This window comes from Streptopelia decaocto (assembly GCF_964273445.1).
Source record: "Streptopelia decaocto genome assembly, chromosome: 3".
Taxonomy (NCBI): Eukaryota; Metazoa; Chordata; class Aves; order Columbiformes; family Columbidae; genus Streptopelia; species Streptopelia decaocto.
In genome coordinates, this window is record NC_138656.1 from 74,789,088 (window position 1) to 74,814,746 (window position 25,659).

Consider the following 25,659-nt stretch of genomic DNA (forward strand, 5'->3'; position numbering starts at 1 on the left):
AAGCAAAATATAGAGACTCCAGCTGACACACAAATCTTTCAGAACTTATTTATTTAGAGGCATTTAGAGGCATAAGCTCTGCGAGGAAATAGTAGCAGTTGTGAATAGGGATTTTTTTTTTTAAAGTTTAAAAACACAAGATCGGACCATAGGAGAACAGATCAATTTAGTAAGTAATGCAGTGTCTCCCAAGTTGTTTTTTTTAATTTGAGATTAAAAATGAAAGTGAAAGGGAGAATTTGAAGTTTAACATAGCAAGTTTTTGCCTAGACTAGTATTTCCTTCACTGCATGCTTGACTAGCTCTTTTTGTAAGCTTTTATTAATTGAATAATGGAATAGAAATCACAAGTATCATTTAAGCAGTAATGATATTTCTAGCTACGTGATCATCTTTACTCTGTTGTAGAGTTAATTAGGATGTATCACAGAAGATTCTTCTGTCATCCTATCATAAGCTTATGATGCCTTGATAGCTGGAACATGAATTAATAATTCCAAGTATTGAATGGGTTGTATGAGCAAGAAATATGCAGGAAAATGCAGAAAAAGACTGCTATAGATATTGGCCAGCTACTTATACAGAAATCTTTTGCAGCGTTTAATATAACTTATAAAATTGATTTAATCTGCTTGAGTTACATTGACCATGGCAAAAGCAAATAGTTGGGTTTTAGTTTTGCTTTTGTTAAGAAAGGGCATGATTGGAGATAAGAAACTTAGAATAGCAGCACCGAATGGTGGGGGAAGAATTAGAAGTCTATGTGTGTACAATTTTGCTTATAAAGCATTTTATTATGTGCTATGATCACGAACTTGTGCAGCCTGCAGGCATCCCAGTAATGCAGCATAATGAACATGAGTTGGATGAAACATGCTCCTAGATTTCTTCACTGTCTAATTACCTGTTTGTTTTCTAGATTATGACAGTCAATATTTGTTCTGCTATTCAAATGTTCTTCTCCTACATCACTAATGTTATTTGTTGCATAGGCTGCCTTACTGGCTTGTTTTGGCGATCTAATGTTAGCTTTTTACATATGTAAAAGCTCTCTGTGGTATTTTTTATTCATTGGTCATTTTGTTTTTAAGCCAGTCAAATGTTTCTATTGGCCTTATTCTGCAGGTATCAGGATATATTAAATGAGCTTAAGAGCCAGGTAGCTCATCTTAGTATGTGACTGGTTTCTCAGTGGAAGTCAAAATATGTAGCAGTTGAAGCAACTGCAGATAACATTATTAAAATCATAAAACTTGGGACAAGAGGTAGGGCAAGTTCAGGATGGTCAGCGTTAGGCTAGGTCCTCCAGACTTGCTTTTTATACACACCCAGAAATACTTCTTTCCCATTCTGACACAAATTCTTGTGCTTGTTGATGATTTTTAGTCTTAACTGCTGCTTCCATTTAATCTTTTGGTCTGATAACCTGCCTGTCTGGTTTCCAGTGAGTGGAGTCTTTTTAATTTAAAAAAAAAAAAAAAAAAAAAAAAAACCAAAACATCGCTTGTGCCTTGTTCACAATTAAGTACTTGGTGAGTCTAATCTAATATTAAGCAAAAAGAAGCCAAAGATACACACCCAGAAATATCAGCTAAAAAAACTGCATTTCAGCACCAGTGTAAGAGCAGGATTTCAGATGGGGCTTTGCAGTTTCTTGCTTTCAGACAGACGCGGTATTGTGATGGTTCTGGGACTACAGCAATTTGTCATCTTTTCAATTAGTCACTTTTTCATTGTGCATTGAGATTTTTAATTGAAAATATTTTTACGAAGCAGAAGACATCTTAGAAAATGTATGGAAAATGTACTTTTGAGCAAATGTTTAATAAAATGTATATAATTTTATTTTCAGGGAATCGTTACTTTTCCTGTACTTTCCTTTTTATATAAAATAATTTAGATCATTATGCAAACTCTTATTACTTTTAGAGCTTCTTGGTTGAGTTTAAATCAGTTTAAACAAAATTATAAATCTAGATCATGAGAGTTTATTTTAGTGTAAAGTGGTTACAAAACAACACAGACCACGAATTTGACAAGTTACTGAAAATATAAGGGTGTATGTAGGGAAGTCTCAAATTTTTGGGGTTTAGGCTGTCACCTTATGCACATGTAGGAATTGTAAAAAAAATAGGTTTTTATTTCATGGGTTCAATGTATATGGTAACTTTAATTTGTTTGAATACTGTTGGAGTGGCAGCAAAGTTTTAGGCAGAAAATCCAAGTCCCTTAGTCTAGATGGAAATACTGGTAACTCTGTGATTTCCACACACACCCCCTCCCCCCCCAGGTTAAAACCCAGCAGTTCACAAGTTGTTTTTCATTTCGGGATGCATCCTGTATAAAATATCTGACTAATTAGATTGTGGATTTCATGCAGTGTTTGATGTTCCGTTGATGCTGAAAAGGACCAGGCAAGCTGACTGCTCTTTTTTGGCAGGATGATAGGGAAAAAAGAAGTTATAATTGCTGGCATAATATGTAACTATATAGCTTGTCTCCGATCCTGTGAGACTTTATGCTGCCTTGAAGAGCCTCTTGAAACTTTTCCTCACCTGTAATTCTTCTCAGTGCCAATGTACCCGAATAGGTAATTTTAATATATTTTTTTTCTCACTGTAGTGTGTTTTTTGTTTTCCCACTGCCACTTTCCTATCACTGTTATTGTTTAAACTTCCTTTAATAAGAGTAAAGTCTTCATTTGTTCTGCAAAGCACAAGATTTCTGGTACTATGTAGTAGTACAGAAGGATGAGAAATTTCAGTTGCAGTAAATAAGTCTAACTTTCTAGAATTAGTTGAATTTTTGCTTTGATAAAAATTTGATTTTTCACACTAAATGGTGGACATGATCAGTGGAAACAGACTGCAGATTTTGGGCCAGGTGATGGTCTTAATATGCTTGTATATTTGAAGGCTTTTCTTTGCAGTTGCAGATCTGTCCTCAGCTGTTACTGATTGTCTCTCACCTGTTGTATCCTGCAAATGCATCCAGCATCTTTTGAACAGCTCGCAGCTGTAATACATCTGGGCTAGACTGCAATATAAAATAATTTTAAAAGCACTATGTTCTGCTGAAGCTAATCTTAGTAGGAAAAAAAGGATGGATACTGTACAAGTACATGCTTTAGGCCTGATGTAGATTATTAAAATCATTGTCAGTTAACAGTTATGCAGTGAGGTCTTTGTGGGTTAGATTACAGATAGTACTGTTTTGTATGATTGATTAAGCAAATATTGTACAAAACAACATTATGTAAGTAATTACTCATGTTGGCTATTCCTGCATATGTTATGGAGTAGAAAGCTGTAGTCAAGTTGGGCTTATATTACTAGCTACCACACTTCAAAAGGGGTGATGATAAGATTTTTCTAAAATGATTTATGCTTCTGTATGACTAAGATACTTTGAAAAGTTATGCTATAAACATTCTAGGTTGTAGAATGGGACTTTCCTTTTGACTCTTTTAATGTATAAAGCGTCTGCTGCATGGGAGGGAAGAAGTGTAAGCATGTTGGGTTAATACTCTGCCTGTAGGATTGTATTTGTGAACCACAATCTTTGTATAAACAATGTGCAGTTACTTTTATTGTTTTAACATTGATGCAGACCAGTGATTTTTATTTACATTACCACATCTGTATTGCTCAACACTTATAAAATTGAATTCATTTTCTCTGATGTTTCATGGTAGCAGCTGAGGGTACTGCTTTGTAGCAACTATGTGGGAGATTTTAGAAAATACGTCTTTGGCTTTTTCCTCTTCATGTTAAATTATGATAACTAGGAAAAGACTGGATTGTAATTTATTAGTAATGAGAAGCTGCAGTATGCACTTGGACATTCTTATCTTAAAAGTCCATTGTTGATGACCACCTTTGCCTGCATCCTTCTTCTGGTGTTTATTTCTTCTTCTGCCACTTCATAGGGTAAGCACTTGGGAGCTGTGATTAGACTTCTGAATAATTTATTATTTTTTTTTAAATAAACTCGATAGAAAACCCTTTTGGCTATAACAGTGTTTTAGGGTTTTTGTCTTCTCCAGTGGATCTGTCCTCCCATCATTTTTCAAATGTTCAGACATTTCATTAGCACTGTTTGTATCCGAATTCTGCTACCCTGAGGACACAGGGAATTGACTACAGCAGCTAGTCAGCTCCTTCTGACCAGTCCTCATAAGAAAAACTGGGAAAAGACTATTTTTCCAGTTTTGGAGACTGTTGGCAAGAAGTAGCAAGTGTCTGCGTCAACAGTCCTGCCCTGGAGTCACTCTGAGGTAATGTACGTCTCTTAGGAAAAGACTCCTTACCCTGCTATTTCAGAGAGCCGAATGACAATTAACTTGTCATAGGTAATCTGCTGCTTGTGGCTTTTAATGTATGTAGGTGACAGCGACCACATTGTAACTTCCTTTCAAAATTGATTTTTAACTATCAAATTTTTTACTGCACTTGGCGTTTATTTTTTTTCCCAAAAACCTCCACCAGGAAAAAAAAAATTCCTGATGTTGAGTTGTGTTGGTTTGTTTCTGGTTTTTAATTACCATAATAGGACAGGAACCACTCTCTGAGCAGTAGGCAACTACACTTGGAAGGGGCAATAGCTTGTATTGCTTTTTCCAATTAAGATAGGATGTGATGAAAGCGTAATTTACTGGAGCCCAGTCACCCGTAATGCAGGCCACACCAGCTGCTTTCTGGTGGTAGCTGCTAACAGAAATTTGTCAGCAACAATTCAGAGATGGATTAAAATTTGAGGGTTGGTTGAATATGAGGGTTTTAACTTCTGCTTTCTGGCCCAGGCACCCAGTTCGGGAGATCAGGTTGTCAGGAAAAAAACCTTTTTTGGTCGTTTCAGTATCAGATGCTCACTGACCCTGAGGTTGCTTATACAGATACTCAAAGAAGGGGATTACCTTAATGTAACCACAGTTCTTCAATGAGCGCATCTACAGATCCCATAAGCTACTTGCTTCTTCTGCAGCATTGGGAGTTCTATTGCCTACATTGTGGACAGTCCTTGGCCGCACTTACTGCCACTTTATTTGCTTTTTTTCATCTCCAGAAGAAATTATGATGATGTGTACACAAGATCTAACAGGACCTATAGTTGAAACAATTCTGCAGCAGAAGTGGGTCAAATATGTTCTTGATATCTAATTCCTTAAGTAGGCAGAAGACTCTAGGTTACCTGTCAAAGCACACCACTTTTTTTTTTTAATTAGACTCTTTCTTGCAGCTGAAACAGTTTTAATTTTCCAACATAAAATCTACTGGAAAAAAATTTGCCTGGCCTTAGCTGTAAGGGTACTTGTTTGGCATTAGGAGTGCTTAATGTGTTTCTAAAAGGAGGAAGATAGGCTACTGCAGAAAGTATTGCATATTTGTTACAGTATTGCTTTGACTTGGCAAAACATATAGGCATATGTTGAGCTCTTAAGTTTGTGCTCACTGCTTGTTTTACTTAATTTAAGAATATATTAAAATGTTCTCTTCAAGCAGACTCATTCCCATAACAGGTTTTGGGTTTTTTTTGTTTTTGTTTTTGGTTTGTTTTTTTTTTTTTTTTTTCAAATTAAAAAAACCCAACACTTTTGTATCCATGACACAAAAACAAAACTACCATGGAAATGCCAGATATTTCTTCTTCTGCAAGCTGTTGTTCTGTCCTATCTTCTGCCTGTATCACGTAGTAATACTACATATTTGCATGGTCCTTAAACTTTTGTTTTTGCTAATTTTGTTATTAAAACAGGCAACAACAGAGAGACCTTTTATACAGAAGCTATTTCGACCAATTGCTTCAGGAGGACAGTTGCATACTTTGGGAGATCTCCTAAAAGATGTGTGTCCTAGTGCAATCACCCCTGAAGGTACTGTAGAAATAACTTCTGTCCAATAAGATAACTTTTTCTGTTGATTTATTGTTTGTTTGTCTTTTAATATGGGGATTTTGGAGGCAGAACTATGTCTCTGTAACAGAGGTTCAGATTTCACTCCTTCCTGCCCCTTTTGGGTGCCTGTTGTACATCACCTGCAGCATTTGGAGAGAGTAAGATTGAGTCCTTGGGCACTACTGAAAAAGTAAACTCTGAAAGTTTTGTTTTAGAATTTTTGTACTCCTTTACCACCATGCTGTTCTTAATAAAAACATTCATATGTTATTTTCTACATTTAAAAAAAATTCTTAAAGTACAAAGAAGTTTTATTTTAAGTTACCCGTGATTTTATATTACATAAATTTTTCATATGTGAAACTCCAAAATTGATAGAAATCGAATATGTTTTCAGAACACTTTTTTCCCTGTTGAAGCCCAACCTTTTAAAAATATACCAGAAGATGAAGAGATTGGTCTAAATATGTGATAGTTCGTGCATGATTATTAAGTAGTATTGTGTGACAAGAGACGAACTAGTTCATGTAACATTAGACTATTTCATACAATAGTGTTTGTTGGTCAACACTTATTCAGAAAACTAAGGATTTCTGGATGTTATTTTAGCCTCAGCGGCTAGAACTATTGGAACTTGGATATACTTTTTAGGTGGGATAAATATAACAGTTACATACTCTGCAAATTAAGATCAAAATTATTTCATGTGAAATGTTTTTCATCTTGTTCTTGTTGTCTTACCAGTATATGTAAATGGATAACTTTTTTTTCTCCAGCCAATAAATCGCAATTTGTTTTGTTAAGTGTCTGATATTCTAGAGAAGGTGTTGGCACAGAGTTTACTGGTGTAGTGTCAGCACCTTTTGATGGTAAAGCACTAAATTTGAAATCGCTGTGAAAATCTGTAAGATCATGTTGTACATAGAAGTTGTGTAATTCAGAAGCGAATTGTTGTCATGGATATTTTTAAGTATGGTGATCTTGGAAATCAATTGAAATCTCAAACAACATTTTAACCTCTGTTTAATACTTGTTAACACATGGAACCAATTTCTAAAAATAGCAAAATGTAAGAAAAATATGGAATGTTGCAAGCCGTGTGTCCATTTTTTCCTAAAGCTACTATGAATTTTAGAGCATAATTTTAGGTAATGCTTTCAAATAACTGTCCAAAAGATAAAGCAAGATACAAATAGATACTTGAATGTTAGCACAACCAAGTTTAATCATCTTGAGTGTGAGGAGCCTACAGATGCTAGTGAAAAGGAGCAAAGTGATGCATTTTTACTTGGAAGGCAGTCAAGAGCACGAATTAAATGAAGGAAACTCAAAAATACTGTTTACTCACTGGAAGCAAAAAATTATTATTTGGAAGAAACCAAAATAGGTACTATCCTTACACTTAGGAGGAGTGATTTGAAATTTCACAGAAGGGTTTCCTTGTGTTGGAATATACTTGTCCCTGTATACATCTGCTTAAATTTGGCCTAGTTTTAATCCTTAAGATTCTACTGAGTAACCTGCAAACTTAGTTTAATAAATTAAATAAATTTGATTCCTCACATGGGTGTGAACCATCTAGGATTCAGCAGAATTTCTTCTGTAATGCAGCTTTGTATTGTGTTGTTCAGTTGTTCCTCTTCTATTTGGAGTTTTCTCCCCTTGTGCTGGTAGGTAACAGAAGGAAAGCTGTCTGAGCTAAATGCAGAAAATAACATCATTTCTTGAGGAGGTGTGCGAGTATATTGATATATAGAGCCAGTGCAGGGGGAGGCAAAATGACCGAACAAGTAATGTGGGATAAAATGGCAGATCTGAGAGTCATGAAATGGCATGGGAAGAGTGACTGTAAACAATGAGGCAGGATGAAAGAGATTGCAGCAAAAGCCAAAAACTGGCATAATAAATGTGAACACCTGAACAGAGTAAGTGGGATGGAAGATTATAAAAGGATGAGAGAGAAAAAGAAGCATATTGCCTGTGGATCATACACTGAGACTGTTCAAGGCATCCATGGAAGAATGGGAGTACAAGTTCTGCTGGTGAAGTATTTTGGATGGTCTGGAGACTGATTTGGAGAAACACATCCCTGGAGGTGTTTAAAAGACACGTAGAAGAGGTTCTGAGGGACATGGTTTAGAGGTGGACTTGACAATGTTAGATTACCGGTTGGACTTAATGATCTTAAAGGTCTTTTCCAACCCAAATGATTGTATGATTCTATTATCTATATTGTTTTTTCTGAACAAAGGAGAAAAGAGTAGTATATCATCAAAACATGCTTAAAGACATAATAGACATTGATGAATTAAGTTGTTTTCAACCTTTTTAACTCTTGTTTTCAAAAAGTAATTTAGATATTTTTCCAAGATTGTTTTTTACCCCCCCCTTTAGTGAATTAAGGCATCAGTGACATTAGCTGCATACTTTTGTCAGTGCAACACAGTCAATATGAGCTTCTCTTTCTTTCTGTTTTTTTCCATCTGCTGAACTTTTTTCTTTTCCCTTTTTCCTCTATGATTTTCTCTTTTCCAATGATTTTTCATTCAACTGGAAGCATCATGGTAATTGTGATGATTGCTTGTCTGTGGTGACATCCGTAACCGAGCTTTGTGCCGTGGGAACACAACAAATATATGATTTTCAGACCCAGCATTTGTATCCATCAATGTGAGCTGTTCCTGCTGCCAGATACTTAGGGACCACCACAAGAAGAGGGAGGGAAGGGTTTCAAGAACCACCCACAGTGTCTATATGCCTTTGCTTTAGGAAACATGGATATAATTAAGTCTCTCTTTTAACTGTGCTGAGAAAAAATATTTCAATGAAAAATGTATTTATATGTACATGTATTTAATATATATGTTGATTAGTAGCTGTTTAAAACAGAATGTAAAAAATGTTGTCAGAAGTAGAACAGGTTGAATAGTGTCATTAAACTGATAGTGAAAACAGTCTTTGGAAAAATACTGTGTCAATATTACTTTGGACTGTTATGGACTGTGGGTAGCTGTTTAGATACTGTGTTTTATTTAAATTAGCTTATGAAACTATTTATTCAGGGCTTTTATTGTTTGACGTGCTTTAAAAAATAAAGAACTGAGAAGCCATTTTAGTTCTTAAAACTTGTGGCAATTACATTAATTATCTTGACTGTAAAGGATACCCTGTTCCTCTAGAACAATAAGGAGAGTGGCTACCTTTGTTAGTAGCAAATGTCTTTAAGAATAATAAAATGTTCACAGGATCGTAGGATAGTTGGGGTTGGAAAGGACTTCAGAGAAGATGCTCTTTTTTCACTTTACAGTGCTCCTACTGCAGTAGTGTACAGTAGTTTCTCCCAGAAAACTAGGTTAGAACTGAACTAATATAACCCTCTCTCTAATTTTTCTGTCTAAATGAGTATTTACACAACAAACGTGTTAAATTGCTTATTTTCTCATGCACTGAATAGTTTTTCTTTTTCCTTGGTGTGTATTTAGCTGCTTCACAGGCAGAGGTTGTGGTTATGTGGCAACAGAAATAGCAAGACCAAGCCATCACAGAAGGTGCATCACCTTGCATTTAATATTGATGCATTTAATTTCTTTCAGGGTTTTTTTATCCTTTGTTCTGCTCTTCCTGTGTTGATGTGAAGCTTGGGAATCAGTGAAATCCTATTTGTCATGTTTAATAAATATTAAAATTAATATTCTCCATCGCAAACTAATCCAGTAATCACTTCCTGTGTATTGCAGCCTACTGTGATGTCTCTTTAAGGCATGTAACTATTTACTTTTTAGTTATTGCAATAATAAATTGTAATTTATCACTTACCCAGCAGTTCATAAATGAAAGGCCTCAGTCTGAAGTTTTACTATAAGTAAACCTATACTGTGTATTAGTACATTTTTTTTATTTACTATATTTTGACAATTAGTGTCTATTTAATTTTCTCTGAAGGCTACATACAATTAGAATTGAACTTGGAAGTTCTATGGTTATATAGATAATGATTAGCTTGCTGTTCATGGACTACTATTCCTGACTTCATGGGGTTATTGGGAATCCTGACTGTAATATGTGCAATTTCATTTTCAGTCTTTCAAAGAAAAGCTTTGCAAGTTCTGCAGTTTGAGCACACTAAACTGTGTTTAGCTCTCAGTTGTGCTCGTACCCTGTTGGGGGGCTGTGCTTGGTTTTGCATTTGTTTCTCCCTAGTTGTTCATACTTAAAACCAAGGCAAGCTGGTCATTTAGGTTTTGGGCAATGCTTAATTATTTCTGACCTTGATCCCAGCATCATGGAAGAGTGGCACTTAATCTTCAGTTCTTTTTTCAACTTGTGTTGACCCATCTTACATTATTTCATGTCAATGGCTCTACAGCTGTTTCTTTGTTTTTCCTGCCTCGTGTCCCTTCAGTACCTCTATTCTAATCATACATAACTCTTGCTGTCCTTTGTTACTCTTTAAATATCTGGTTTTGCATCCCTTGAAATTGGCTCTACTACTTCTTTGACTAAGCTCAGCACAATTTGTATAAATATTTTTGTTGTTTTTCGAACCTTAGCTGATTGCCTGATATAAATAGATCTAGATCATAAGGGAAGTAGTTAGTCATTGTCACTTCTGCTTCCTTTCCTTTTTTTGCCCCCCCCTTGTTGTTCCCCCCCCCGCCTTGTGGTGTTCCATTGTCTATACTTCACTCTCCTTGAGTTTTCCAACAATTTTTTTACCGTTGAATATGAAGCTCTAAAATATTAAGATACATAGGGACCATCTCTGTCTATCAACTTTCTTCCATTTCCCAGTTTAGATCTCTTGGTTTTCTTTCTTATCCAAGACTAAGATCCTGGTTGCTCAAGGAGATCTGGAATAAAATTGTCCAGCATCCCCCTTTTCACGTACACTCCTGAAATGGTACAAAGATCCTTTCCAGCCAACAGTCTGAAGTCTGAGTTTTACTTGTCATAGACTGTGCATCATCTAGTTTTGAATCTAAGCTCATGACAGATGTCTTTTTTATTATAATATAAAACATCCATTCATGAGGACTCCATGGTTAGAATCAGATTATTCTGATTATTCATGCTACAGCTTGTAAACTCTTTGTCTGATCTTTTTTTTCCTATGCTTATGGATGCCACTTGCACAGACAAAAGTTGATCCTTTAATTGGATCGTTCTTGTGTGGTAAAGTGGAATTGTCAGCAGTAGTTCTAGTTCTGGAAAGTTAGGCAGTTGTTTAAATAACTTGAGATTTATTCCTCTTTGTGAGAAGATTTCTTGTATTATGGAGGAACAGACTAAGATGAAGCTTGATATTGCCTGTGGTCTCTTTACTGCATAGTTATAGTTTGTATATAGGTAAGGAAGAGAAGATGTAAGACCATGTTGTTGCCTGCAAATATAGCATAACGTCATGTAGGTGATATGGTAGAACACATTACTTATGGGTATTCTTCCTGAAACTGCTGAATCACAAAATTATCTGTGCCTGAAGGAAAGGGCACTATGGCTATTTTTGCCTACTGTCTGATAACCTCCGTCTTACTGAGATTAGGTAAATTAGGCTACCTGCTTACAGCAACGATGTCATTTATGACTGGTAAATAAAATTGTTATCTATCTGTTGCTGCTAGAGGGATTATGCTACATTTCCTTGCTGTTTCATGCATCTAATGATAGGTGCTCCTGTTGCTAATTAAGGGGCCTGTGTTTCCAGCAGTAGTGATATCAGTTCTGAACTTCAGAGTTTTATCAAATTTGAAAAAAAAAAAAAATGTGAATAATTCACAGCAATTAAAAAAAAAAAAAGTTTAGTAGACATTTATGAGGTTCCTGTAAGAGAACTTCCTAATATTGTAAACAGTTCATTTAGAAATGATGACTCATCTTATTAGAAGGGGCTGAAAACAGTATGATCTTGCATAACTACAGATCAACAACTGCAAGGGGAAACAGTGAGTTCTACAGAATGCTTTGAAGAGGCAAAGGGTTAAAATGATAGAAAACAGAGTTATTCTGGGGGGAGGGAAAGACTTCTTTCCTCTTCTACACCAGAAATTTAAGACATTGTGCATAATGCAAAGATAAAAATTGTATAATGCAGAAGGAAATGCCTTTCTTCCACTGGTATCACGTCTAAACAGTTCTGGATACAATTTTAATTTGCCAGTGCTGTTGAAGTCTTCATAAAACTTGTTTTGATTTTTGTCTCATGCTTCCTTGAAGACTCAAATGGTAAACATTTGGACATAATGACGCAAACAGTAGGCTATCAATCAGTCCCAGTTTTCACAGCATTGTTGTTCATTCAGAAAAGCTGTGTGAACTGACCTCTTTCTACATCAGTGTCATTAGTTCTTTCAGAAATAAAACAAGGATCAAAAAGACTTCCAGGATTTTTCTCTTAAGACTTGCTGTACTGAATGATTTTGTAAAATTAGGGATCAACTGTTTTCAATTAACTCTCATCTTTTTTTAATGTATATTGTATGAGAGACTACATATTAATTGGTTTTGTTCTCCCTCAGTTTTCCAAGCACTGACTTCCAGTAAATTAGTCAAACAGAAAATTTAATTTATATTAGATTTGCAGTGTAGGCCTTCAATTTTGATGCAAGTGACAAATAAATAGTGCAATAGAAAGAGGTAAATGTATGCAGTGTGAATATCATTGGATTGACATAAGATATAACTGGGTTTGCTCTGTTTGAGGTCAGAACTACCTGGACCTGGGGTTTACCATGGGAGCTGAGAGGAGCCAGTCTTGGCTGCTCCAGTGGTGAGCCGGCTTAGGATGCTTTTGCTCCCCATGTCAGGCTAGTGGAATACATCTGACTGCTTGTGCTCTCGGCAGGATGGTCTCTGCTGCTCAGTGCTGTGCATGTACAGTGCGGAAATGCTTTTCCAAGCTACCTGAATTTAGAAATACAACTACCCCTCATCAGTTTTAGCCAGTTTATTAGCCACAGTTTCATCCCAAATGGATATAGCAGTATTGCAAATGGTTGCATGTCTTGTAGCGTGCAGGCATGCTAAAAGATGACCGAAAGCTCACCAGTGATATGAATTCTGATCCACTGTCTCCTCTGCTGTGAGAGTCATCATGCAGGTTGGACCTGAACTTCACACCACTGCTTAAGCCATTCTGCTCTCCTTGTGTCCTTGACTCGATGGTGCTCTCCATGTTAGAGGAGGTCATCATTTACGTCTCCTTTTTGGTGTGAGTCATTGTTTGTGCCTGTTATCTTTTCCTAACCAGGTCATCTGCTTGGATTGTGCTCCTGCATCTGCCTTTCATCTGTCAGACTTCCAACTTCTTGATTTTATTTTTTTTTTACACCCACACACACCTGTCTGCCCCAGTTGCATTTTTTTTAAGTTGAAGTGGAAAGATTATTTTTTTTCTGTGTTAAAATTGCATGCCTTTTGATTTATTAGTTCTTTTTGATCAAAAGAGGTGGAAGTCCAGAGGTTGGCTTGAAACTATAGAATTAATAGTCATGACTACAGAATTAATATAGAATTAATTTGTCCTGACTACACAGAAAGGTGCAAATAATCTGAGAGTTAGTGTGGCAGCTGTGCTGTTTATATGGCTTCTTGTTAGCCTTCTTTTCTAAACAAGTTCTTTGTATAATCAGAGGGAGCTTCTGTGTGTGCAGAGTATTCTGGCTTACTTGCTTGCAGAAGAAAAGAAAAAAAACCTGGTGGAGATATGGGGCTGGTTATCATCTTTCTGCATAGAATTTCTCAGGAAACAGCAAGCACAGCTTGGTTTGAAGGATTGCTCCAGCTCTACCTCAATCGACTCCACAAGGATTATCCGTTTGGTAGCTTGCGAGCCCTCTGCCCCTTTCCTAGCAGCAGATGGATGAAGTGTAACGAGTCCAAATGCTGGGCCTCAGCACCTGGGATGCCGTAATGTCAGGTGCAAGTATAAACTGGCAGCCAGGAGGGCAACCTGCATCCTGGGGTGCATCAAACACGGTATGACCAGCTGGCCCAAAGAGGTGATTATCCCACTGTGTTTAGCATTGGTACTGCATGCAGTTCTGGGCCCCACAATTTAAGAAGGATGTGAAGGTCCTTGAATGCATCCAGAGGAGGGCAATGAAGCTGTTGAAGGGGCTGGAAGGCATGGCCTGTGAGGAGCGGCTGAGAAAACTGGGTTTCTGTTGTTTGGAGAGAACGAGGTTGAGGGGCAACCTCATGGCTCTCTGCAGCTTCCTGGGGAGGGGATATGGGAAGGGAGGTGCTGAGCTCTTCTCCCTGAGATGCAGTGATAAGGCACATCAGAATGGCTCAAAGCTGTGCCTGGAAGGGTTTAGACTGGACACTGGGAAGCATTTCTTTCCTAAGAGGGTGACCAAACACTGGAACAGGCTTCCTAGAGAGGTGGTTGATGCCCTGAGCCTGTCAGTGTTTAAGAGGCATTTGGACAATCCCCTTAACAACATGCTTTAACTTTTGGTCAGCCCTGAATTGGTCAGGCAGTTGAACCAGGTGATCATTGTAGGTCCCTTCCAACTGAAATAGTCTAGTCTAGTCTTTCCTCTTCCATCCAGCAATTTTCCTAACATCACAAGAGTAATGTGCTTTTTCTTTGTGACTGGTTTCTGGGCATGCACATGCATGCACATTCTGAAGGGCAAAATATAGAAAGAGGTAGAGCAAATAAGGAAATAATCCTGTTTCTTGGACAAGAAATTTGTTCAGCTTCAGCTAAAATTGTTCTGTTGGCCACCCAATAAGTTTTATTAGTATCAGACTCCAGACTATTCTCTTTAAATTTGTCAGAAGGCCAATGACTTTATTCAGGCACAACAAAGTTTAAGTCCATTTTTAACAGCAGTAGTATTAAATGGAGAAAGTAAAACCTTCCATAGAGGAAAATAACTTTTTCAAAATTCAGCTTATTCTGTTTGGAAATCACAAGCGAGCACTTCTGAAGTTCTCTGCAGAGGAGAGGTGGGATTTTTCATCCTGGATCAGTCTGCTTCATGGGCTGCAGTAGAGCTGCAGTTCGTTGGAGCATCAGTGTCCTACCCCCAAATCCCTGATGAAATGCTATGGATCTGAAAATCGAGGCAGTCAAGAAAAGACTGTGGAAAATTACAAGAAATTGGGCAAGTTTTCTGTCAGTAGTCTACCGCGCATATGAGTTTCAGGAAAACTGTTGGAATCAAAGCATCTTGATAAAACGTTTTTGTTGTGGTGAGTTTTCAGTTTTTAAAGGAATTTTTTTGTTTGTTTTTAGGAGTAAACCTCAGGTTCTTTATGCACTGTATGGACGTTGCAGTGTGTTCCCATAGAATGTACCCCTTAGACAAAAGATGGGTGAAGGGAGACAAAAAGGAAGAAGAAATTAGAGGCACGGGGTGATGTGACTTGCACCTGGTTACACTGAGGTCAGTAGCAGAGTTAAGAATTGCATTTTTTTGAATCCAGATCTAAATCGGTCTGTCTCACCCCAAAGAGATCACAGGTGTCACTTGATGTGACTAAGCCATCAAAAACTTCACGACAACAAAACACCACAGCACAACTTTGTTACAATTGCTCATATCCTTGCTCACAGAAACAAGTATGAGAGCAACAGATAAAGTACACACTACATAGACCTACAGGATATTTTTTTTATGGTTAGTTTCATAGAAGATGTGAGAATGCTCCAATTGGTTTGTTTTTTTTCATTAGGGGTCATCATCCTGTTAATGTTCATACGCTGTATAATCACTGCTGCATTTAGTGCTGTAACTGGTGCAAGCATAACTGGAGATTTTAGTGGTTCCACCAAAGCTTTCAGGTCACCACAGTAAACTTCTGTGAGGACTTGCAATGTGAAGTTCTCAACCAGGACACTGCAGTGCACAACCAGATTTAGACATTGTGGTGTTAGTGTTTTTATTTGTACTAGTAAACAAAAGAGGGCTAGAATTGTTTGTGCTGTATGACTGTTAGCAGTTTTCTGGCATAATCTTGGTCTAGACCAATTACTACTCTCCCAGAAAACCTGAGCACTGTTCATGGCTTAACAGCCTGAGGGCTACTCTCAGCAATATGGAGGGAGAGATAATTTAGCTGAATAGGCATGAGCTGTTCTCTGGCACTTGCCCTGAGGTCCAGAGGGTGGCTTCTGGTCCATTTTATGAGCTCCATCTATACCTTTAAATTAGGTATATGTACTGTATCTTTACAGGGAGTCAAGAGTGCTTCTCTCTTGCACTCTTGTTCTATTCTGCCTTGGTGTGTATAGGTATAACATAATTTTCTCAGGAGATAAACATCTTATAGGGCTACAAATAAGAGAATCTGCAAAACTAAAGGACCTACAAAAAATAGTTAGGAGAAAAGCAGCAACCTTACCACTCATGAAAAGGAGAATAATCCGCTAATAAATGCTATTTACCATGTCCTGCTCTTCTCTAAGGATTCAGCAGCACTTGTTAACATTAGTTGCGTCCTTGAATACCTCATGCTAATCAGAGATTTTCGATGACTCCACATTCAGTGGATAAATTGTACTTCCTATCTTTTTTGACACCTGTGGCAATTTGGAGGATATTTGTAAGAAAATAGAAGTAAAACTTTTCCTTATGTCAAAGCCAAAGTCTTCTGCAGTGGCTTTGCATGTGGTGCTGTCGTCATTGAGGATTTGAATGCCTCTTGTGCTCCTTGCCCTTCTTCCTGACGGTATCATCACCACACTCACTGTGGCAAAACACAGCCGGTGTTTATGCTTTGGGAGACTAAGTCCAGTATCTTAACAACAACTGTTACTCACTGGCAATTTAAGCAACAAAGCCACATGTATGGACCAGATACACAAATAGGTGCCATTCTGCCACTTGTGATGTTGGCATCGGTATCCTCAGATGGAAGAGTGGTCGCAGAGCCAGCGCTCTTTAAAATTGCAAACAAATGCAGCAAAATGAGCTGTAACTTGTTTCAGAGCTATGTGCCTGCAGCTAATGATTCCTAGTACCAGTACTGACTAATTAATGATACTAACTTTGCAAATTCTGTTTGCAAATGCTATATGTACATGTTCTAAGTTTTATGGATCTACTTTTCTGCTTTAAAGTGGAAAAATACTTCCTGAACTCTAAAATAAAAAATACTTAAGTTAGTAGTCAAACTCTTTAAAGAATATATGACAATCTATCAGCTTTGAAGATCCCTTCATATTTTGGAAAGGAAAAATGAAATTAAAGTTTGGATGAAAATTTACTTCTAATCTTAACTCTGAACAGGTAGTTGTTTTGTGGATTTTTTTTTAAGTTACTGAACAGTGTAAAGCACCCTTCCGCTATTCCATTACTCCTTTATCCATCCTTCCTTGAATTTTTCAATACTAAATTGTTAAATTTTATTGTGGTAGAGATCTCTAAATACTTTTATCTACTAGCTATTCAAAGGAACTTACAGTATGTGTGGAGAAACATGTATTTCATGTGTGCAAACTGTATTGCCTACTCATTAAAGAATTTATTTTTCATTGAGTAAGGGCCCGGAAGAAGGTAATGTAAGTATTTTAGCAAGGGTTTGTATTTCTCTGATAAACAGCACTCCCCTTCTGTTTGTGATCACAGGATGAAAGCTCTCTAAGCTTGTATATGTACATTTTTACTGCTACATCATGTAGTGTGCTCTTAAGATTGAGATCTCATTCCCCAGGAAGCATTTCTGTCTGAGATTAATTGCCCTTTTAAAATCGGTGTTTGATGTATTCCTTTGGCTATATCCTGACTCACTTTAACCCTCTTTGACCTGACCCCACTGACTATTACCGCCATGGCTGAAGCAGAAATCCTTCAGCTTGATGTATGTGGTACGGACCTGAGCCTGTGGTTTTTCACAGAGATGGATTCAATTAGCCGAGTTTTTGCTGATCAGCTCAGCAGAGGTTGAAGAATTTGTCAGACATGGAACAAAACTGTCTATGCTTTGGGGGTTAATTGAATAGCTCATCTCCATTTACATGTTTAGTTTGCTCATGGAGTTTGCTTTGTTAAATAACACAATAACATTGCTGGAAGTAGCATTTTAAAAAGGCAAAACCAGTTTATTTTTCTCCAGTTAAACAGAGAAAGATACAAAACAAGAAATAGCAACCATTAAGCCTTTGATCTGTATATATTGCTTATCATTTTTCAGGCAAATGTTTTTAAGTTGTAGTTATGTCTGAATGTCCACTTTTCAATTTGATTTATGAAACTGGACAGATAAACTAATGATTAGCATTATCGATGGATAAAAACAAGTAAACTTGCTGGTCTTTTCTGTTTTGACAGTGGTTTTGCAGCAACAGTAAGCTGTCTTTGTTTTGCCTTGCTAGGAATACTTCATCATTTGATTAGCTGAAAAGTTTGTTATAAAAGATGGACGGCCATTAGAATCAAAGAATATTTGCGGGCATGATGTGAATTATAGTAACTTGAAAATGAAGTAAAGTAGAGGTTGAAAGTTCAAGAATGCCATTAAAAAACTTTAAAAGTGTATGAATGTGCATGTGCATAGGGAATATGTAATATGATTGTGTAGAGAATTTGCTATTTAATTGTTTGGCATAACAGTACTTTGAAAACAGTATAAAAGTTCTCACAAACTATTAGTAACAAGAGGTCTTTTACAGCAAATTGATTTGCTTTATACCAGTCTTCATAGAGAAGAACCTTTATCAAATGTTTTTATGTTTTTCAAGAATCATATTGATTACATTTAACTCCCTAGCTGTATACAGAGGTAGCCTTAATTTCTGAAAGTCTGTTTTATACAGTTTAGAGGGAAAGGAAACCTCAGTTCTAATGAATACCTGGTGCATGAAAGGGTTAACTTATTGTAAGTCAAGATGCCTGCTGTTTAAAAAAGCTACACAACTCTTAAAAGTGATTTAGCTCTCTCTCAACAATGGCAAACGCATCATGGAGAGCTGGGCTCAATTTGTCATGCATTCTAGAGCTTACCTTTTAATGCACACCTTGCCTGGTCCTTGTATACAAAAGTGCATTGTCTGCTTGCTTGTTACATGGAACAGCAGCATGATTTGCATTGAACTTTGCTGCTTGGTTCACATGGGTGTAGCCAAACTTAAAGGTATTGCAGAAAATTGTTTTATAAGCTTCAGTTGCTAACCCCAGTCTTTCATAAGCTAACACAGGCTTATTGCCGGTTCAGAGCTGAGGCGAAGGCACTGATGCTGAGGAAGAGGGTATAAGAATATTTCCTGGGAGTTTCACCTTATAAAATTTCTTTTTAATTCCTGCTGATGCTAGGTGTCTGATGGGAAGCACCTCAGGCTCAGTGTCTATAAGGTTGTCTTAAACCTTTTAACCGTTAAAATGTTAGATGTTTAAGAAAAGTATTTTAGGGTTCAGTCATAAATTAGGTTGGGACCTATTACAGCAACCTCATTAAAAATATTCTATTATATATAAGAATAACAATAAAATTAAATTTAAAAAAAAAGTTTAAGTAAAGCTCTCATTTCCATACTCTGCTTTTCCGTTGAGCTGCATGAACTCTTTTACAGAAGGAAAAAAATACCCTTGATTGTCTCAGATGCCATTACTGTCAGTATCAACTGTTTTAAACTGTATGGAGAATTGTTAAAAATAGTCTGCTCAGGCAACCTGGAATTGCTGGTGTTTGAGGCCAAATTTGCTTTTTCTTAAAACGTTTTCAATGGAATAGGAAAAAGTTTTCTAGTTTGTTTACCTATCTTCTGGCAACTATGAGATTAGAAATGTAACCCAGCTTCTCATAAACTTCTCCAAAGTGTAATAAACTTTCACTTGTGGTGATGAGTTTAATCTGCATTTTTTGTTATGTTTCAGAAATGTCGCTATCTAACCTGAGGATAGACTTGAGGTAGAAGATACGAGGAAATAATGAGAGAGAAAAAAATTGCATGGAGAAGAAAAGGATGAGTAGGAGTGATGCCAAGTATTTTATTTGATCTCCAATTTAATGATACTTAATGTAGATTATAATGTTGTGTATTAGTCTACTTCCATTTTGAGGATAGAAAAAGCTCAGGCTCTGCTGGAATATAATCCAGGGAAGCTAATAATACTGAGAACTGTGACAGAGAAACTTTTTTCCTCTCCTTAAGTCACAAATGTCTAAATGCAGGTAGGAGATCTTTATGGCACAAAAAGATCATGTTGAGATCAAACAACTGGCCTGTGTCAGAACCACGTAAAGTACAGCAGTAATTAAAGCCGAATCAGTGAATATGGACTTTATGACACTGTCACAATGGAGGAATACTTGAGATATCTTGCCTGGAGTTATGCTTTGGTACTCAAGTACTCTGCAAGAACAGACTTCACTGGGGTTGATATAGGTGTAGTTCTGTCATGGAATTTTTGACTAAGAAACTGTAGCTCTTATTAAGGGCTCTGGTAAAATGGCATCGAGGAGCTGTAAGGTTGCAATTAAGACATGTAATATGATTGACAAAACACTCCAGGATGGAGTGAGGCTTAGGTTTTGAACCGTTTATTTTCTGAGAAGAATTTTTTTAAAAAATCAAAATAATGACTTATCTTTAAGGGGTAATTCAGTAAATGTGTTAAAATTAGCATTCCTTTAAAAAGATAATTTTAAGCAAAATACGAAGTTGTGGATTTTATTTACTGTTAGTTGTCTTCAAGCCCAGGAACTTGCCATAGTTAAAAGCTGTCTGGGATGTTTGCGTGGATATCAATACCCAGAGCTGAGAACATACATTTAAGAGCACTATGACCTTCAGTTTGAGCAATTGAACTCATGTTACTACCAACAGTTAAAAGGAGAGATATTCCCATGTTGTTGCCAGTTAACCAGATCTACCTGTTTGTATATTTATATTTGGCAGTTAGGTTATATCAAGGAACTGAAGTTCTTATTCTCCAAACCAGATCTTGGGTTTAGAACAATGTTTATTCCAGATACAGAATAATTTTGAGGAACATGATGATTTGTTTTGACTGGTGTATTGACTCTATTTCCTTGTGCAAGTTCTTTACCTGAAATCAGCATCAGTGGCTTTCCCAGGGCTGGCAGGTTACGTGGGCAGGAATGAAAAGTCAATCCTGTGCTTCTGTGTCATGTATCAGCCTCTAAAATCTTGAGGTCAGAGGAACCTTTTGTTGTGATTAGCCTATTTTGTGCTCTTGGTCAAAGGGTACTGAACAGCAGATCTTGCTGATTGCAATCCAATATATCAGAAGGGAGTAAGGATTTGGGTAGTTTATTTATGATTGAAGTCAGGTGAAAACTATGTTAAGATTGCTATGGAAAATAGGTCACTTCTGGCAATGGAGCTTGCTACTGTGACTAACAGGGTCCTTTTTGCAATAGGGTGGAATTCACAGAAAAGTAAGGAAAGCGTGGGCTGTAATAGTGTGAAGCTTCTGAAAACACATACTAAGAATTTATTCCTGTTTGTAAAAATTTAACTAAAAAAAAATCCTGCTCAGTAGAATGTGTAGTAATCTTAGGCCTTGAAGCTATCATTTCTTAAATATAAAATATTTTGTGTCAGTAAAGAGAACTCAAGTGTTCACTGTCTGAAGTACTTGTGCCGAGTTCCTTCCAAGAGCAAGTGATCATTTGACCAAGAGATGTGACGAAGCTCAATTTTTTTTGTATGCACTTCCCATAACATTGCATAGGTATTGAGCACCTGTTAGTACTCAACTGAGTAGGTCAAATTTGTTTAAAATACAAGTTTGTTTTTCTATTTTCTATTTGAGATCTTTATATTGATGTCATCATTAGTGTGCAATCTGAACATCTCAACATATTTCTGTACTTCAGTCACTATTACACATAGACGTGCCAGAAACTGATTGCAGAAATGTTCCAGTTAGATTCAAGTTTATGAATGGAAAAGCCTGAAATATGTTTTAACTTTTTTTTTTTAAGATAATTAAGAAAAGCAAAGTATTAATATTTGGTTTATAGGTGAGTTGAATTCATTCTGTAGCAAAGCTTGTTCACTGAGCAAAGATATTTTGCTATAAACTAAAAAACATGGTATCTGGTTAAAGTAAGTATTATAAAAGTGATGTAAAAATGTTCATAAATACCCCTTACCTTACTTTTTTTGAAGTTTATGGATATTTTGTGAGCCCACGTGTGGGTTTTTTTTGTAGCACACACAATGAAAATATTATGAAGCTTGTTTTGTTGTAAATGGTACCCAGTCATTGTCAATGTTAATGTCAGACACTGGAACTGGTTTCCATTTTGGACAGGTTGCTGTTGAAGAGCTAGATGCTGTTCATCAGTTTCAGTGCTAGCAGTAGAAAGATCCCTGTATCAGATTGAACCGTTACTGACAATATTGAGTTTTTGGGTTTTTAGAGATGTTACCCAACTGAAAGTGCAAAAAGTATATTAATCAAGTGCTTGCTTGTTTATATTCTGCTGCTGTTGCAGGAGTCACTGGACTTTAGAGCATGAGGCTTGTTTGGGGCTGTCTCGTCTCTGTGTATCCTCCAGTATCCAACCTGAGGTGCTTAGAGAGGGGAAGGATGACTTCAGCCACCATCCAGTTCTTTATTATCAGCTGTGGTTGTGGGTTAGAACACAGTCTTTGAATGTTCTTGCTAATGTAGAGTGGTCTTTTGTAAATAATGGCACATAGTTTCATATGTGATCCTCTGTGCAAGACTACAAGTCTAGTTGTCAAGAAGGAAATGTTCACCTTTGCTTGCCTGGGACTTGGTCCCACCCAGCTTTGGCTTTAGGCTTTAAAAATTTGAATTGGCGATATCTGTCAGTAATGAACTTGGTGGTTGCATCTACATGGGAAGCACCGTATCTGTAAGTAATTTCCTAAGAGGTCCTAAGGAGGTAAATGAAAATCTTCCTGGTGAAGGTGGGGATGGGTCTCTTTGGATTGAGAGCTGTCCCACGCACCAGCTGCCAAGCACACTCGGTGAAGGAGCGCTGGGGCTGCTCCTCAGTGCAGGTGCCCAAAGGCCTGTTCTGCCCAGTAACCTGAGGAGCAGGAGAGGTGCGAAGGAAAGCAGTAGCACCATTGCCATAGAAGGAGAACGCTGCTCCTTGTAACGCTACCCAGAATGAGCTTTTCTACAGCGTGGTACAACCTACTGTCAGGAATACTTTTAGTATCATCTAATCCAGAACATATGATGCATCCTGAAGATAAAGAAGCAAATGTTTGTGGCCCACTTCACAGCTGAAAAAGCTGGAAAACTAGTTCTGTTACATTCTTCATAAAGCTGCTACAGCATGACACTTCCTTTGGTTATATTTACTCCTTACGCTTTTTAGTGTGCTTGTCCAATATAGTCCTTGTATTGTGCAAAAAGTGCATTATGTGCTCCTAGTTTGGAGCACTGGCTTCTATTCCCCTTTTTTGGGTTTTAAAGCCAGTCTCCTAAGTGGTGCAGCCTTGGGTAAGCAGCTGTGGTTTCTGCACTGGCCATTTTGATGACTACAGGCATGTTCTGGGACCTGCTGTGCAGAGCTTTTGCATACGGACGATTCTAGTTGAAGTACTCCAGGGACATTTTTTCCAAATCCTGAATATCTTGTATTGTCTATTAGTGAAAGAATTTAAGCCAGCTAAATTACCCTGACAGGTGATAGCTGGAGGCTGCAAATCGGAACAGAGGTATTTCATCCCACTAAAGAATTTTAAGTAGTGCATCACAGTTGTAGCCTGGCTAGAGAAGCTAATCTGTGTAGGTAAAGGGGAGTATCTAGCAGCAAGGTTGGTGAGCATTGTGGTGCTAATCTGAGTGGAAAAATGGCTGAAACACGTATTTTTGCCAGAAGTAGTGCATTCTCACTGTTCTGCTCTTAAGTACTTTAATCTGTTTACAGCATGCTACCATGACATTGCACATCTTCCTACCTTCTCTGAGCACTACAGATTTCTCTCTTCCTTGTTCTTTGTCAGTCTCTCACTGATTCTTGAATGTTGAGGGTTTTTAGAAGAAGTTTGGGCTTAGCAACAGCAAATATTGTAATAGTGAGGGCATTCTGCTTAAAGAAGGGAGAGTGGACTCAAGCAGCCTCAGGTTGAGAAGGGTTTTGAGCCATGACCTCAAGGAGTCTGCTGAGTTGCAACAGCTGCTCTCTCTTGCTTCTTTCCAGCAGATCTCTATCTGTAAAAGAGAGCCCTTTCTCAATACTTTCTTTGGCAGGATCAGGTTGGTTTCCTGATCAGGAACACTGAGGTACCTTAATAGATGGTAGAGAACTAGACCTCTTCTTCCACCCTTCACTTCAGAGCTGCCTGTTCCTCTCCATTTTCTGTAGAGTTGGAAAACTTCTGACTTGATGTGGTACAATTTATTAGCCTGGGTCAGGTACTTAAAGTGTTGCAGCCTTTGAGTTAGTGTCTAATTAAATCATCTGAAATGTCTCAAAAATATCTTGGTACACAATATGTAAGCATAGTTACCTGCCTTCTGAAGATGGAATATTGTTAAATTTTACCAAAAAGCTTTGTAATCCGTGCATATCACTTGTGGCTAGTGACTTTCAGCGGCTACAGTGCCTTTTATATTCATGGATTTCCATAAGGAATGCAAAGAAAAATCATTTAATCTTGGGACAACCACTCTGATAGGAGATGACTTAATTGGTTTTGAGGCTTTTTTTCTCTAAATACTGAAACAGTATTTATTATTTGTGCATGACTTCAGTAATAAAAAAATACTCTGGTTTTAAGTAAATAGTTACTGTGATCACATATTATAAAAACTTCCTACAAAACATGCATTGCTATGCTTTTATTTTTCTGATATTTCCACTTCATCTTTTTCCTGAGATTAGTTTGCAGCAAGTAAACCATTTTTAGTTGGTATGATAGCTAACATGTAACTCGGTTCTATCATCATTTTAAAAGGAAAATAAAAGTCAGTAAGATGACTGGAAAATTTGAACTTCTTGGTTTCAAGGAAATCCTGTTTTAAAGCTATATTACTGAATATTGTAAAAGGGGTATTGACAGTAATTATGTTATCAGGTCTGGACTCCCTGCACTACAGATGAGCAGAGTTATTTGCCCTAATTTTTATAGGCCTGGTCCAATGACTTAGAACAGCATTAATCTTTGAAATTAGGTCAGTTAAATCTTATACCACTCATTTCAATATATGCTGTGTTTAGCAACTTGTACGCTTTTATAGAGGCATTTTGTCAGTATTAAGAAGACTTTGTTATCACAGAATATGGTGCGGGGAAGAAGAGAACAGCACGTGGTGTGTCAAGATGCATACAAAATAATCCGCAGCTCTTCAGACTTATGAACATCAACAGAAGGAAAAAATTATGTAAATCTATTATATCTACAAACCAGGTGGATGAAGCTTTCATGATAGCTAGCAAATCATCCAGAACCCAAATCACAGTGGTAATGCTGGATACGAATTAGACAGGATTGGACTAGATGATCTTTCGAGGTCCCTTCCAATCCCTGACATTCTGTGATTCTGTGATTGTGTGAGCTGTTGAGAAAGCAAAAATATTTTCTGGTAATCTTTTTTAGTGTATTTGGTGTTGACAACTTTTTGCCACATGAAGCTGAGGAGCAATCTATAGGAGAGACACTCTGTATGTGAATCAAAAGGGGAAGTTACTGAAAACATGATAGTTGAGGAAAGTTTGGGTAAATGTGACTTAAGTGAGAGTTTAGATCCCTAGTAACAAAAGGAGGGAAGAATGCTGAAGGAAAAACAATGAATTTTGTGAAAGAAGGCTACCGTAAATACAGAATTGGTAGATAAGATCTCTTTAGTCAAGCCTCAAGG

General features: G+C 37.2%; 1 protein-coding gene across 2 annotated transcripts in view; it reads left to right on the forward strand.

The window, feature by feature from the left end:
- The window catches only part of ATG5 (autophagy related 5), a 78,344-nt gene that overhangs the window by 48,077 nt on the left and 4,608 nt on the right, over positions 1 to 25,659 (forward strand). The window contains exons 7-8 of one of the 2 annotated variants that reach the window (XM_082049664.1): positions 5,755 to 5,872; positions 15,138 to 15,288. In XM_082049664.1, coding sequence (XP_081905790.1) covers positions 5,755 to 5,872; positions 15,138 to 15,262 — 243 coding nt within the window. In that variant the 3' untranslated portion in view covers positions 15,263 to 15,288. The remainder of the gene's footprint in view (positions 1 to 5,754; positions 5,873 to 15,137; positions 15,289 to 25,659) is intronic. The other variant, XM_082049663.1, reaches the window with a different exon arrangement.